Raw genomic sequence first — 14699 nt, forward strand, 5'->3', positions numbered from 1 at the left:
CACCTCCAGCCTCGCCCGTCTCCGCGCTCAGCCGGCCCGTGCCCCTCTCGCGGGGCCGAGCCTGCGCATTTCCTGCATGGCGGTCCTGCCGGACGCGCCCGTGGCCCGGAGAGACTGGGCGCAGAGTCCGCGGACCTGGGCGCCCGTTAACCAATGAATGAAGCAGACTGGAATGAATGAGCGAGGCTGCCGCGCCCTTCCCGGGTCACATTAGAAGGGCGAACCCAGTCTCTGCGGGATGGCTGCTCCCGCCCACGTGCCAGGAGCGCAGCGTGACGTGGGTCCCCGAGGGGGTGAGGGGCAGGGAATGGCGGGTGTGGGGTGCGGTTTCGATTCACCCCGTCCTGGGGGGAGGGGCGGGGGGCGGGGCCTGTGCGATGCCCCGCCCCACGCCGCGCGGGACCGGCAGGTTCCCATCAGCGCCGAGCTCCGGCGGCCTAGCCGAGCGCCTGCGCGGAGCCGGCCCGAGCGGAGCCTGAGGCCCGCGAGCGGGGAGACGCCGACGCGCCCGGCCCCGCGCCGCCCGCCAGGCCGGCATGGAGGAGGAGTGCCGAGTGCTCTCCATCCAGAGCCACGTCGTCCGCGGCTACGTGGGCAACCGGGCGGCCACGTTCCCGCTGCAGGTACGCTTGCATAACCCGCGGTGTCCCCGCGCCCGGCCGTGCGGGCCCGCAGCTGGGTGGCCACAGCCGCCCGCGTGACCTTGGCCGGGCCGCCGAGGCAGCCGCAGGTGCGGTCTGGAGCGCAGGTCCCGACGCGGGCCGGGAGCACGTGGTGGGCCCCTGCGGGTGGGCTGGGGCGGGGGCGCTGGATTAGGGTGAAGCCCCCGCGCGAGCCGTGCCCGCCGCAGCCCCCCGCCGCCCGGCCCCTGCGGTCCCGGCTCCCTGGGGGCGAGAAGATGCAGTGCGGGGGGCCGGGGAGCCGAGCGAGCCGAGACCCTGCCCCGCAGCGCAGGAGGAGACTGGAAGGGCGGGTGTTTGCAGTGCTCACCTGCTGGGCGCCCCATTCAGTTCCCGGCTGCTGTGGGTCAGGCTGCGGGGAGGGAAGCCGAGGAGGAAGCTCACGGACAGGGAGGCCCCGCCGCCGAGGGGGGGCCGCACACCGCGGCTGACCATCCCGGGAGGTGGTCGCTGGAGGGCAGGGGACCGAGAAGGCCTATCTGCAGGTGCTGGCCCTGAAGTACGGCCCAGAGACCAGTGCAGGGCCGCGCAGCGTTCGCTTTAGAAGACGCTCTTCAAATGTGTCAGCCTTCCCATGCTGGCGTCCCCGCGGCCTTCCCTCCCACCTCCTCCCCCAAGTCCTGCGTGAGGGGCTCACCCCCATCTCCTCCTGACTCGTCGGCTGGGCACCCACTGCTCCCTGTTGCTGCCCCAAGGTTCTGGCTGGGTGGCCCTTGGAGGGGCAGGAGGAGGCCTAGGTGTAGTGCAGTGTCACCTGGGCCAGAAGCAACACCAGGGGGCCTGGGCCTTCCTTGCCTTGGGCCCCACAGGAGCACTGGCTGTTCTGGCAAGATGGTTACCCTCAAGGACTGCCCAGCCTGGGCCCAGTGTTAGAGCAAGGAACAAGTATGGCAGGTCCCAGGGCCCCTGCTAAGCATGCTGAGCACCACAGGACAGAGGGCCACCAGCCCCAACAAACGGCCTGCGGAGTGCAGGCTGGCTGGAAGGGCTGCAGGGGGGGCTGGAGCTGGTGCTCAGTAGAATTTGAGGGCCGACCTGAGGCTGCCCTGTGAGACAACTGAGGAGGAAATAGTGGAGCAGAGACTTGAGGGAGGAAAGGTAGGAGGGTTCAAGTTCAAAATGACCTCCTGCCCCTGATGTGTGAGCACCCGCACCCAGGTCTGGTCCTTGCCCCTCCCGTTGTGGCCAGCAGAGGGCAGAGCCCTGGGGGTAGTGAGTGTGCATGCCTGCAGCTGCCCCACAGCCCCCACTCTTGGCCACTGCTCCAGCATGCCTGCTCTCCCCCAGCTTGTGGGGGGAGACTCACCTGGATGGGACTGCTGAGGGCTGTGGAGCTGCAGGGTCCTTGGAGCAAAGCAGGAGCCGCCCAGGAAGGTGGGACCAGAAGGGCTCTGAGAACAGCTTCGGCCAGCTGCCCCAATGGCAGGAGCAGCCCCAGCCCGGCCTGGGCCAAGGAGTCATGGGAACAGCCCTTGGCAGAGATGTGCAGCTCCCTGCTGGCCTCCCTGTGCCCTCTGCCCCGTCCTCCCTCCCCGCCCACCTGTGGCCACTCCCTTCTTTCTCTTTCCACTGGGCAGCTGTTCCCTTCCTCTGCCCACCAGGGTCCTGCAGTGATGTCCCTTATTCCTGAACTCCCAGGCACGTGCCCTCAACTTCCACACCCAAACCATCCTTTTCTCGTTACTTGAGGGAAGGGCCTCGTAAGGACAGAGCTGCGGTTTTTACCTGAGTCTCCCCAGAGCCAGCATCCTTATTGTAGGTGAATGTCCTGGGGCTTGTGGCACATAGTCTGGGGGTGGGAGTCATGTCATCTCCTGCCTGTCATGGGGGGGGGTGTGATCCCTCTGTCTCTGATTTAATCCAGCCCAACACTTCCTCCCCTTGAGGAGCATGGCAGGGTGGGTGCCCAAAAAGCAGGGGCCCTGCTGTAGGGTGGTGACCATGAAGAGGCCACTTTCTACACAGGCCCTCTGGTTCTGGTACCTTGTCTGGGGAACGGGCATGATGTTGCTTCTTCGCGGCTCCTCTGAGAACCAAGGGAGATGGGGGCAGACACAACTGAGGATGGCCAGCAGTGCCTGGGGTGCTTTGCTTATGTCTCCTCAGGCAGAAAGACCAACGAAGGGCAGGGCATGGTGGCACCCAGGCCTGACTGGGGCACCCGCGGAGGCTGGGACCTTTGTCAGCCATGGATGAGGGTTGGGTCCACACTTCCATCCCTCAGTCCTTTGCCTTAATTATCTCTTGCTTCTAATTACAGAAATAAGATATAATTTGGGGGTTGGAGAGAGCTGAGGTCAGGGAGAAAGCCAGGGATGGTGGTCCTCAAAACATGCTCCCTCAAAACTGGGCCTCAAACAACTGTGTTAGTCAGCTCGGGGCTCAAACACGGTTATTCCCTCCTAGCTCTGGAGGCCGGAGGCCGAGATCCACATGTCCCAGGGCCGTGCCTGCTGAGGCCGCTCCTGGGCGTGCCGACGGCGTCTGCTCCCCGTGTCCTCACGTGCTCGTCCCTGTGCTTCTGTGTCCTGATCGCTTCCTCTTGTGCAGACACCAGGTGTGTTGGATCAGGGCCCACGCTAACGCTAGTGATCTTGTTTAACCTCTGTAAAGGCCCTGTCTCCCAATGAGGTCCCATTCTGAGGTGCTGGAGCTCAGGGCTTGAACATATGCAATTGGGGGACACGATTCAGCCCAGAACAAAAAGAGTTTCCAGAAATTTCTTATGTCACTGGACACTTTCTCCACTTGCCTACTAGTGCTTCCTGGACCAGTCTGTGCAGGCTTGCTGCGGCCTCGACCTCCTGTAGCACAATCTGGCAGTACTGCCTGATGGCTCCCAGGGTCCCCTGCAGGCACTTTGCTCCCCACCCTCACGTCTGGAGCAGGGACAAGAAGGGAGCTGGGTGGGGTGGCCCGCTGAGCGCAGGAGGGAGGCATCCCTCACACCCGGAGCCACTCCGACAGGAGTACTACATTCTGAGTTTTGACCAACGCCCCATAGCTGGACACTCCAAAGGCAGCTCCTGCACACGGCTGGCTGTGGGGAGAGAACTTGGAAATGACTGAGAGCAGGGCTCTGGCCGGGCTTCACAGGTCTGCCTTCATGCTACTCAGAGAGATGAAAATGCGTGTGGTTGGGGGGCTGGGCAGGCCGCCTGTGGGGACGGACCTGGTGTCCCCTGGTCTTGGACTTCTAGCTCAGGGATCTGGCCCTGCCTTCTGAGCCTTTGTAAGCGTCCTCTGCAAAGTGATGTCAACAAAAAGAACCTTATAGATTTAAGAAAGGAGTTTTCATCTGGGCCCCGTGAGGATGTGCCCGGGAGCAGAGCCCCAGGAAGCCTTGAAGCGGCGTCTGACGTCAGGAAGGGAGGGGAGCCTCACGGCAGAGGACGAGGGCAAGTACAGCGATGTGCCAGCGGTTTCCGTGATTATGTGCACTCACGGATGAAGCTTTGTATCAGAATATCCAGATAAGGTGGGCGTCGAGTACCTGGAGCCGCGCGTCCTGGAGAGGGAGCTAGAAGCAATTCTTTTTTAACTTTTGTCAGGATGTAGAAAGATCGGGCATTGCCTTGGGTAATCATTTACCTTTTTGGTAAATGGGAACTGTTGGAAATAGAGGTGGCCAGCCCCATGGAAGGCCTGGGTGAGGAATTCACTATCTCCTCGGTTACTGGCCAAGTTGGAGTAGCCAGACACCCTTTCCTTTCTCAGTGAGAATAGTTCTCGTGACAATCAGATGGTGCCTGGCCACCGGGGTGCCCCCTGACGGAGCTCAGCCCAAGGTGCCTGCACACTGCGGGCCAGTTCTGGGAGCTCCTGCAGCTCCGTGGTGAGCGTGGCACACACTTGCGAGTCTGGGCTTCAGGGCCGGGATCCCAGACTGCCTTTAGCCAGGTTCACAAAGCATACCATTCAACATATCAGGCAGATAGCCACCTTCCCTGAGCAGAGAAAAACCTTTAACAAAAGCGAAGAGGGCAGAACCTTGACCCTGCTTTTGGATTTGTTTCCGGGCTCAAGTCCAAAGTACACGTTAGTGGCCATGGGAAGCATGTTAGTTAATGTGACCAGTGACAGGAGGTAGGTAACCTTAGCTTGAAACCCATTTAAATGCTGAGTCACCGAGACAGGAAGACGACCACAGGAGGCCCCAGAAGAGCTTCAGGGGGACTGCTCAGGTTGGGACCTGTGGACGTCAGCCTCATCCTTTGACTCCTGGCCTGTCTGTGCAGGAAGAAGCTGGCTGGGGGGCATGGCCTGGAAACCAAGATCCTAGACCAGGACCTACCAAGTGGCTACAGGAGCTGGCGCAGAGTTGAGGGCCCCGCAGGAGGGCTGGGCTCCCGCTGCTCGAGCAGAGCAGAAGCTGCAGAGCTGTGGGGACCTGGGCCTTTTATTCCTGTGGGTGGCTCCATCCAGGTTCTGGAGTCACCACTGGATCCCAAGGGGTCGCTTCAGGGCCACAAGGAGCTATGTCCACCCTCTCCCCTTTAAGAAACCCCTGGGTGGCAAGGTGACCTTCAGAGGATCTCTTGATAGTCCTTTTGAGGATCTTTACATTTTTTCCTTAGAATTCCTAGGATAGAAAGGGCCTTTTGCAGCAGAACTGCACTCAGATGAACTGGCAGAATGTCACCTTGCCCTTTAAAAGACTTCGTTTCTGTCTTAACGTTTTCCACGGTGACACATCATTAGCAAACAGTACGAGAGCTGCCGCGAAAAGCATGCTTCCTTCCCGCTGCACGCTGCAGTTGTCCATTCCCTTGGAGTGACGCACCACATTTGGAGCAGTTCTGAGTGTCTTCCGGAAGGTTCCTGCGTGCTGTGCAGGCCACACAGGTCTGCTGCTTCCCGCTGTGCTGGGTGTGACCAGCCTCGTTTCCCTGCAGAATCCAGCCGGGTGCAGTCCTGGGACGTGGATGTTGTTTTTGCTGTTTCTGCAAGAAAGTCTAGAATTGCTTAAATCTTGATTTCTAAATCTCTTTGTTTGGGACTGATTTCTGTTTCTCTTTGCCTGCCATGGGGAAAAAGCAAGACTTTAATTGGTCCCATTTTCTCATCTCCTCACCGTGCCTGTGTGGGCATGTGTGTGCGTCTGTGCATGTGTGCCTACACGTGTGGGCGTGCACCTGCACGTGTGGGTACATGTGTGTCTACACGTGTGGGCGTGCTCTGCACATGTGGGTACATGTGCATCTACACGTGTGGGCGTGCTCTGCACGTGTGGGCACATGTGTACCTACTTGTGTGGGCGTGCACCTGCACGTGTGGGTACATGTGCGCCTACTCATGTGGGCGTGCACCTGCACGTGTGGGTACATGTGTGTCCACACGTGTGGGCGTGCTCTGCACGTGTGGGTACATGTGCGCCTACACGTGTGGGCGTGCTCTGCACGTGTGGGTACATGTGTACCTACTTGTGTGGGCGTGCACCTGCACGTGTGGGTACGTGTGCGCCTACTCGTGTGGGCGTGCACCTGCACGTGTGGGTACATGTGCGTCTACACGTGTGGGCATAGGTGTGTATCTGCATGTGTGTGTATGTGCATTATGTGTAGCATGTATCTGCACATATGTGTACATGTGGGCATGGGTGTTCATTTGTGCACGTGTGGGTGCGTGCATGTGTGTGATTTTGTCATGCAGTGCTGCTGTGCCCTGTGTGGGCCTTGTGTTTAACTGACCCCCGTCACAGGCCAGTGCTGCCCTCTCTCGAAGGGGAGGGCACGTCTGCCAGCAAGGGGCTTCTGTGACATGAGAGCTGACAGGATTTGCGGCTCATGGGCTTGGTGGTCCCCTGGTGCACGACGCCCACACAGAGCCTTTGAACTGGAATCAGCCAGTTCTACTCGCAGAGTGGTCTGGAAGAGGGACACTGTGGAACAGAATCAATGGAGTTTCCCTAGGAGAAAGGAAGGAGGCATGGGGACATGGGCCACCCAGAGCAGCCCAGCCTCCCTGGTCCCCATGTTTACCTGGGGGCCACTAGGAGATTGGGATGAGACCCCCTCTCAGGGCTTTGCAGTGCAGCCCAGCTCCCAGCCGAACCTGACTGTTAGCATGCGGACCCTGTGCAGGCCCGGGGGTGCCCTCCTGGCACTGAGCACAGTGAGCCCAGAAGCTGGGGGAGGGGTGCATTGCGCCGGGGTGCATGTGCTGGATGCAGGGCTGGTCCAAAGTGATGGGGTCCAGGGCTGTGAGGACTCTGAGGCCAGGGCGCTCATGTGGGCCCTACAGCAAGCAAGTCAGGGAGGCTGCTTCTGGGTGGGGGCAGGGCCGTTTGCAGGAGCAGTTCCCGTGGAGATCAGGGCAAGGTGGGTGTGTGTTGAGCTGATTGTAGGACTGATAATGGGTGGTGGTGGGACACAGGGCAGGCACTTGGCGTGAGGTTGATGAGGGTGACAGCATTCACATGACACCCTCCTGTCCCCTCTTTCCAAATTCTGATTTCCTGTGGAAGCGCTCAGGGTCTTGCACAACCAGCCAGTGACCAGTCTTGACACCAGAGCGCCCTCTTGCTGCCCAAGACAAATCTCTTCCCCTAGAGGAACCAGGGTGGTCTACGCGGGTGGGTGGTGGAGCAGGGCCGGAACGTTCCAGCATGTCCCCTCTCCTGCTGTGATGAGGGCTCATCGAGAGCCTTGTCTGCCTACCTGTCAGCACAGAGGGTGGATGATGAAGCCGAGAGGTGGGCGGGAGGCCCTGGGAGCCTGCGTCACCTGCCAGCGCTGCTTCAGCTCCCCAGCATGTGCGGCTGTCCTTGGGGAGAGCTGTGCCTGGAAAGGTGGGCTGAGGTCTGTATCTGGGCAGAAGATGGGAACCTGCATGGACTGGACACTCTGATGCTGTCCTGTGTCCCACTGTCATTGCTCTTGTGGCTCCATGACCGCAGAGGGAAGCGCTCTCCCATGGTACACGTGTGTTTCAGCTATTGCCAGTGTTTCCTGGCTTGCTGGCAGGGCTCGGAGGCTGGAGTCACCTCCAGGATGGCTCACTGACCTGGGCTCGTTGTGGGTCCCAGAACGAGGCCACCTGAGCTGCCTGCTCTCTGGGCAGGGACCAGTGCTTTGTACATACTGTCTCCACATCGTCTCCACTTCTTCAGCAGATCAAGCGCTCCTGCCGTGTGCCAGGCGTAGATTCATATTGACAGGCAGACTGTCCCACGCAGGGACCTTGCCAACAGTGCCTCGATTTTGGCTGGCTATGAATGTCAGTGGCTCCCCTCAGGTCTGAGACCCCTGTCTCAGCTGAGTTTTACAGATGTGGTCACGTGTAGCCAGGCTTTCTCAGCAGCCAGAGTGGAGGTGTGACGCACTCAGTCAGGGCAGACTTCTCTGCTGTGGCCCCGAGTTTCTCTGAAGCGGGATACATTTGCCAGTGGAATTGAGGCTGGGGCTTTGGCCTCTGCCAGCCTTTATTCAGAGGCACATGGGATGGTGGACTCATTCTGGGGCTCATGGTGGGTGGGGGCGCCCCAAAGCCCTGAAAACCCCACTGAGTGCAGGGGAAGGAGAGGAGCTCGCAGAGCTTTCACAGCTTTTCAGTATACAGGAAGTGGTATACAGGAAGTGGCCGGCGGTGCTGCAGCCACAGCGTGGAATCCATAGAATGGAGTGAGATAAGGCTGTGGGGGGGCCGGCGATGGGCATGCTGGTGGGACATGGGGTCTGGCTTCCTCCCACGGGCAGCGGGAGGCCCTCGAAGGTTGGGGTTTAGCAGATCTGGGGGTCAGCAAAGGGGCATGGGCAATGGTGGTGTGGAGGCTCAGAGGCAAGGAGTAGGAGCTGTTGAACAGCAGAGATGGGGCCCTAGGGGAAATTCTAGGGGCGCCTGGCCCCCGACTGGGGGACGCACCAGGCAGAAGGAGGGCAGTGCTGGGGCAGGGTGAGCAGCTGCAGGAGGGTTGGCAGAAGTGGTACCCCTTCTCTTGCAAGGTCCTCCTTCCCGTGCCACCCAGGCTGAACTAGTCAGTTCTTCCTATTTTTTCTTATAAAGAGTCTGTTTACATCTGTTTACTGTGTGCTGGTAAACGTTAACAGACTGGCTGGGGGTGAGGAGGCTGTGGCATACGTCCTTCCCCAGCTGCCTGTGAACCGCCAGCTTGAGATGGGAGAGTGACGTCCCTTCTGTACATCAGCAGCCGCGAAAGCCCCAGAGCCCAGCTGAGGGTTCAATGTAGTGAGCTAATTAAGGAATGGTGAGGCATGGATTGTTACTGCTTTTGTTTTTAATGGACTTCGTGCACGCGTATGCCTTCTGACGCGGATTGTAACAGTGGCTGTATGTGACATTGTCGTGCACGGTTGTGTCGTCATCACGTGGCCCCCATCCTCGCAGCCCGCGACACGCATGAGTCCTTTCACATTGTTCTCGTTGCCTCTGATCATCAGCCTAAAACTCCCTGCCTCTGATGGGCGCTGTGCTTAGATCAGACTCACCTGGGTACCCTGCTGCTGCCCGCGGGGCCTGATGACATCACAGGTCCCACCCACACTTGGATGGGTTTGTGCAGGGCTGCCCCCCACAGGCACCCCAAGGCCCTCTGAGCCCGTTCACTGTAAAACAACGAGTCTCCCCCATGAGAACCAGGGACCAGCAGTGCTGTCTCATCGATTGGCCTGATACAGACGGGTGGTCTTGTTGGGCGGTGGAGCCACGAGGCGTCTTGGTTGTTCCCATGTCATGTGACTTATGTGGAGGCATCACGGGACAGGGACTCGGATCTGCCCCGCATGCCAGGCCAGAGGCAAACACGGGAGAACCAGGCTGCTCAGCGTGTGTGTGTGGGGGGGGGGGCATGACACTGCACTGCACCCTGGGCCAAGAATCAGTGTGTCCCCGGGGGGGTATCAGGGACACACAGTGGCAGGGGCCGTCCAGAAGCAGGAACCAGAGCAATCGTTGTCACAGTTGTTAAGCCAGGTATCGGGACAGCAGAAAAAGTCGCTATAGAGGGGGCTGCACCTGCCCGCTGTCTAGCAGCTGACCTGGACCAGAGAGGAGGTTGGGTGCCTGGAGCTTAACGCTGGGCAAAGGGGCTAGGAGGGGTAGGTGAGGGGGCTTACGTCCACGAATGACAGAAAGCCAGTGTGGCTGCTGCTGCCACCACTGGGGAAGGCCTGTCACTGCTGGGACAGACCACTGCTGGGAGAAAGCCCTGCCCCTCCCCTGGTCTCTCCTTGCTGGCCATGCCCAGGAGAGCCACTGGCAAAGCAGGGGTGACGCCACAGGGCCCAGCACAAAGGGTGGGTTTGAACTGAAGCCTGAATTTGAACAAGAGGCGTTTCTCTGGGGCCCAGGGGCTCCCTCTCAGACACGGGGCTCTCCACTCTTTCTGCTGGGTCCCGCTCAGCCCTGCGCACAGCTTTGATGGGTGCCAGATTAACAAGCCCACATGGCTGGTGGTATTTCAAATAAGCCAGGGGCTTAGGGCTCTCTGTCACTTAAAAGCAGAACATAACGACTTCCAGTTCTCCAGCTCTCAAGGATTAAGTACCCACATCCAGAAGCAACAGAACAGATATTTTGGCAGGATATCTGGGACCGGTGTTCTTGCTGCTTCAAACCTGTTTCTTCAGAATTGATTAGAATTTTAAAGGATCTGAAACACTATGAGCTATCTGTGTCCAGGAGGCCATGAAACCAGGCAAGGAAGTTTGCAGAGTGCCCATTGTAATTTTAGATTAATAAGACTTGATTTTTTTTATTACTTGAAGTCCTGATAATAACTGGCTTAAAATGTTTAGAAAGACTTGTTAATACACATTTTTAAGTGTGTGGCTCAGTGACCTCACAGAATGCTACACGTCTGCGTAGCTGCCACCCACACAAAGAAAAGGACTGTGAGCAATGAGCAGCTCCCACTTCCCATCACTGCCCCCCCCTTCCTGGAGGCAGCCGCTCCCCATCGCCCGCACCACAGGTTGGCCTGTTTTGAACCTTAGGTGAGACTTGGAAGTGGTTTCATGTTGTCAGCTGAAGAGGGAAGAGAGTGTGGGAAGTTGTTGGTATTCAGAAGACCAGGTGGCCACAGCAGAAGGGCCTGGGGCTGGAAGCCGCTGGGCATCATAGAGGGTGGCCACTGGGGCCAGCCATGCCCCTTGGTTTTGTCCCCCTGTCCTCTTTTCTCTCAGACACACACTGTCTGTCTCTCACACTCGTCCCTCTTGCCATGTCTTCCGGAGGCTGTACAGGCGAGGTAGCTCACTGTCGCTCTCTAGGCCCCTTGTAGGTGCAGAGACTGTAATCTGACTGCGTGTGAGGTGTCTGTCTGGGCTACTTCACAGTTTGCTGCTGTCTGCCCCCTTTCTTTGTCTTGTGGGTCAATGTTACAGAAAGGTCCTTTGTCCCCATTTGGGGGAGTGCAGGGAGAGGGTCTAAAGGTCAGTGGGCCAGTTGAACTACAGTCCTGGGCTTGATTTCCCAGGGCTTCCCGCTCCCTGGCCTCTGCCCTCACTCACTGCCCTGTCCGGGCACGGCCACATCTCCTGCATCAGAGTTGAGCCCACACGTGTCCTCTTCTCACCCCCAGGCAGGGCCTGTCCTTGCACTTCCCTCATGGCTCCGGGCTTCCCTGCTTGTGTGTAGCTCGTTGGAGTGTGGTGGCCCTTGGGTGGCCTGGCAGGTGCCCTCTGGGGTGGGCTGGAGGCCAGGCCTCAGGTCTAGAGCACGGTGCAAGGGAGCAGAACATGAAGACATATGTGTGTGTGTGTGTGTGTGTGTGTGTGTGTGTGTGTGTGTGTGAGAGTCAGATCAGCTTGTCCTCATTAAGTTCTGTGCAGTGTAAACATTTGCACGAAGATCACGCCAGCCAACTGAGCCATCTGGTCACCTGGGAGCTGAGCGCCAGCTCCTTGACTTCATTCTAGTTGCGGAGGCTGCAGCTCGCTGGCCCACGTGGGAATCGAACCGGCAACCCTCCACAGCAAAGATTGAAAGGACAACAGCTTGACTTGGAAAAAGTCCCGGAAAGTACACACTGTTCCTCAGTAAAGTCCTGCTCCCCTTCCCCCAATAAAAATCTTAAAAAAAAAAAAGAAAAAGAAAAAAAAAGGAAAAGAAAAAGAAAGATCACTCTAGCTCTTTCCATGTCTCGAGCAAACTGTCAACGTGGGATTGTGTAGCTGTCCTGGCCACTTAGACATAACCTTTCCTTCTGTTTCATTAAAAAAAAGTGCTCCCACTGTTTCTGTGCTTGGCTTTTAACATAGTGGTAGCTGAACTTTTCTGCACTCCCCTGTTTTGTGTGCTGTAAGTGAACTTGCAGTAGTTGTGCTGTGGTTCCCTTGGCAACAGAACTCCCTCCCCTCCCTGCTCCAGAACTGCTCCTCCGGGCCTCGCTGAGCGGCTAAGCCATGGTGGCCAGAGGACCCCCGGTCGGCCCAGGGCCAACAAGCCTGGCTCAGGTGGCACAAGGATGGAGCTGCCTCAGTTCTTGGAAACGTCCACACATCCCTTGTCTGTGAGTGGGTTTGTGGCGGTGACTGTTCTCAAGGGACCTTTGGCTCTGGGCTGGGTGCCTGCTTTCTCTGTAGCTGATGGGACGATGGAGGGTCTGTAAGCCCGGCTCATGGGAAAGGAGCCGTGGCCTTGGCTCCTCACTGGTTGGGGACTTCAGGCTTCACAGCCCTCTGTCATGTTCAGACAGACGGATGCCTCCTGGGTTTCTTTCCAGTCCATTCGCTGGGATTTCCAGAGTGGTAACAAGGGCCTTGCGTCCCAGCAGGCGGCAAGTGGCCTCTGAGTCTTGGTCCTTTGGGCTGGTGGCTCCCCAACACATTTGCTGCACAAAGGGGTGAACGAAGTCCGTCGCCAGACATGCACACCACCAAAAGTGCAGATGCTGAGCCTGACGTGGGGACACCCTTCCAGTCCCTGCGCCTGGGGGCTCCCCTCCTCCACGCTGGTCCCCAGGCTGGTGTCAGGCACCTGCTGGGGTCATCGCGAGCCTGGCTTCTCTCTTACCTCTGTCTTCTCTGTCTGTATTGCAGGTTTTGGGGTTTGAGATCGACGCTGTGAATTCTGTCCAGTTTTCAAACCACACAGGTGAGGCACTGGCTCAGCTGAGTGTGGGTGTGAGAAATGGTCCTTTAGAAACAAGGGGGGTCCCCATCTGATGGATGGGGAAACCAAGCTGGAGGTGTCGCCCTGCAGAGGCTGCCGGGTACGGGAGGCTGAGGGCTGGGGCCTGCCTGTCTGCAGGTGTGGGCTGTGCCTGCGAGCTCGGCTCTGCGGCTTTGCGCTGGCTGCCTCCGGGCAGGTGGCATAACCGGGGCAGGTGGTGCCTCAGTTTCCTCCTCCGAAAAACGGGCTGTGATCCCAGCACCTACTCTGGGGCCCGGCCCTGCTCTGCACGCACCTGCTCACGCCCTCGTCGTCCACCAGGTGGCGCCATGGCCACACGAGGCCCCCACGCTGCAGGTAGACCCTGATTTTCTTTATTAGAAACTAGTGCCTGGGGGAGCACGTGTGGGCATCTCTCAATGCACGGGGACCCCGAGGATTTCTGGTCACAGACGCCTTGAAGCAGGATTGCTGGTTCACTGGTGTGTAGGGGTCAGTGCCCTCAGGAGGCCCTCACTGTGGGGGACGAGCCCCAAGCTCCCCACACAGCCTGAGGCAGGGGGACGGAGCCGCCCCAGTTCTTGGAACTGTCCACATGTCGCCTCTTCTGGGATTACTCTGAACCCAGGTGGAACTTGCAGGCACAGAACTTCCCGGAACCGCCTGGCAGGGTGCCAGCAGGACCCACGGAAGGCTGCCCCTGCCTCGGCCCTCAGGAAGCCCATATTCTCCTGGGTGTGATTTTTCTTGGAAGGAACGGGGGTGATATAAGTCATACATTGGGTGGGGGGAAGAGGCGCATGCGTGCTTGATGAAAAGGTACAGCTCTCACTGAAAGGCCTTTCCTGCCTTCATTCTGCCGAGGATGCTGGGTGCCCCGAAAGTTGGAGGAGTCCCAGAAAGTTTCAGTGGACACAGCGAAGTTCCCTGAATCCCACATTTTTATTGGCTGTTTTAACCACCCTCCTTTTCTTCCCTCTCTCTTTTTTTAAAGTAAATGAGCCGAACTGGCTCAGACACTAAATGACAGTATTGAACTTACTGGTGAATATTATATTGTGCCATAATCAGCATTAGCTCAAAACAAGCAAAGACCCTGCTCAGAAGCCCCTGTCACCCTTCCTGCCAGACTCCAGGGTGAGGGGAGGGGCTTCCACGGCTTCCGGGGTGCTGGGGCCTTCTAGGCTCCTCTGGTTCCCTGGGAAGGCCCCCAGGTAGGAAAGACCTCGTGCCCCCACCCAGCCTCCTCCAGATGCCAAGCGAGCCTGCCTGTCATGGGGATCCTCAGGCAGCTGCCTCAGTGAGTGAGTGAGTGCCCGTGCTGGGGGGCCCACAGGCACCTCTGTCTACAGACTATTCGGAGGACTTCCAGGGGGCGCCCTCCCAAGGCCACCGCTGTGGCTCAGGTGCCACATCCCCCCACCCCACCCCCTCCTAGTGTAGCCAGGTGAGGCCCCTGAGCCCATGGACCCCTTTCTCCTGTCCCTCTCCCTCTCACCCCTGCCCACACTCTGCTTCTCAGAAGTGAGGCTGGCCTGTCTCTCAAACCCAGCCCCCATGGCAGTGTGGCATGTGGCACCTGGCACTTGGCAAGCCATGGGAGCTGGCGGTTAGGACATGTGACTCAGGTACCCCCAGATGGCCACATGGGCCCCCACTCCTGGGGAGCCATATCGAGGGCTGTGAGTGTAGGGCGCCCACAATGACCTGTCTGTTCTGTCCTGGGCTTGGGACATGAAACAAAAGTACTTGATATTTTTTACTTTTTTTAAAAGAAGAACAGAGGCACTTTATCCCCCCTTTCCCCCCCTGACCTCACCTCCATCAAGCATCTCTGTGCTGCGCGAAAGACGTGTGGCAAGAGCTGTGTGTGACTCCCCCGTTAGCAAGGCTGTCCCCATTTGCAAGCGTTCTTGTCCAGTGCTGGGCTTGTCAAGCTGCCCAGCA

At 58.6% G+C, this 14699-nt stretch overlaps 1 protein-coding gene across 3 annotated transcripts in view; it reads left to right on the top strand.

Moving 5' to 3' along the window:
- Positions 1-404: 404 nt before the first annotated feature.
- PDXK (pyridoxal kinase) overlaps positions 405-14699 on the top strand; it is a 30969-nt gene continuing 16674 nt past the window's right edge. For 2 of the 3 annotated variants that reach the window (XR_013991946.1, XM_081028761.1), the window contains exons 1-2: positions 405-623; positions 12680-12734. Coding sequence is in view for 2 of the 3 variants with exons in the window: in XM_081028761.1 (XP_080884887.1) it covers positions 537-623; positions 12680-12734 (142 nt within the window). In the remaining variant the exon portion in view is untranslated. Of the gene's footprint in view, positions 624-12013; positions 12151-12679; positions 12735-14699 lie in introns of those variants that run through there. The other variant, XM_081028762.1, reaches the window with a different exon arrangement.

Source organism: Rhinolophus hipposideros (assembly GCF_964194185.1).
Source record: "Rhinolophus hipposideros genome assembly, chromosome: 2".
Taxonomy (NCBI): domain Eukaryota; kingdom Metazoa; phylum Chordata; class Mammalia; order Chiroptera; family Rhinolophidae; genus Rhinolophus; species Rhinolophus hipposideros.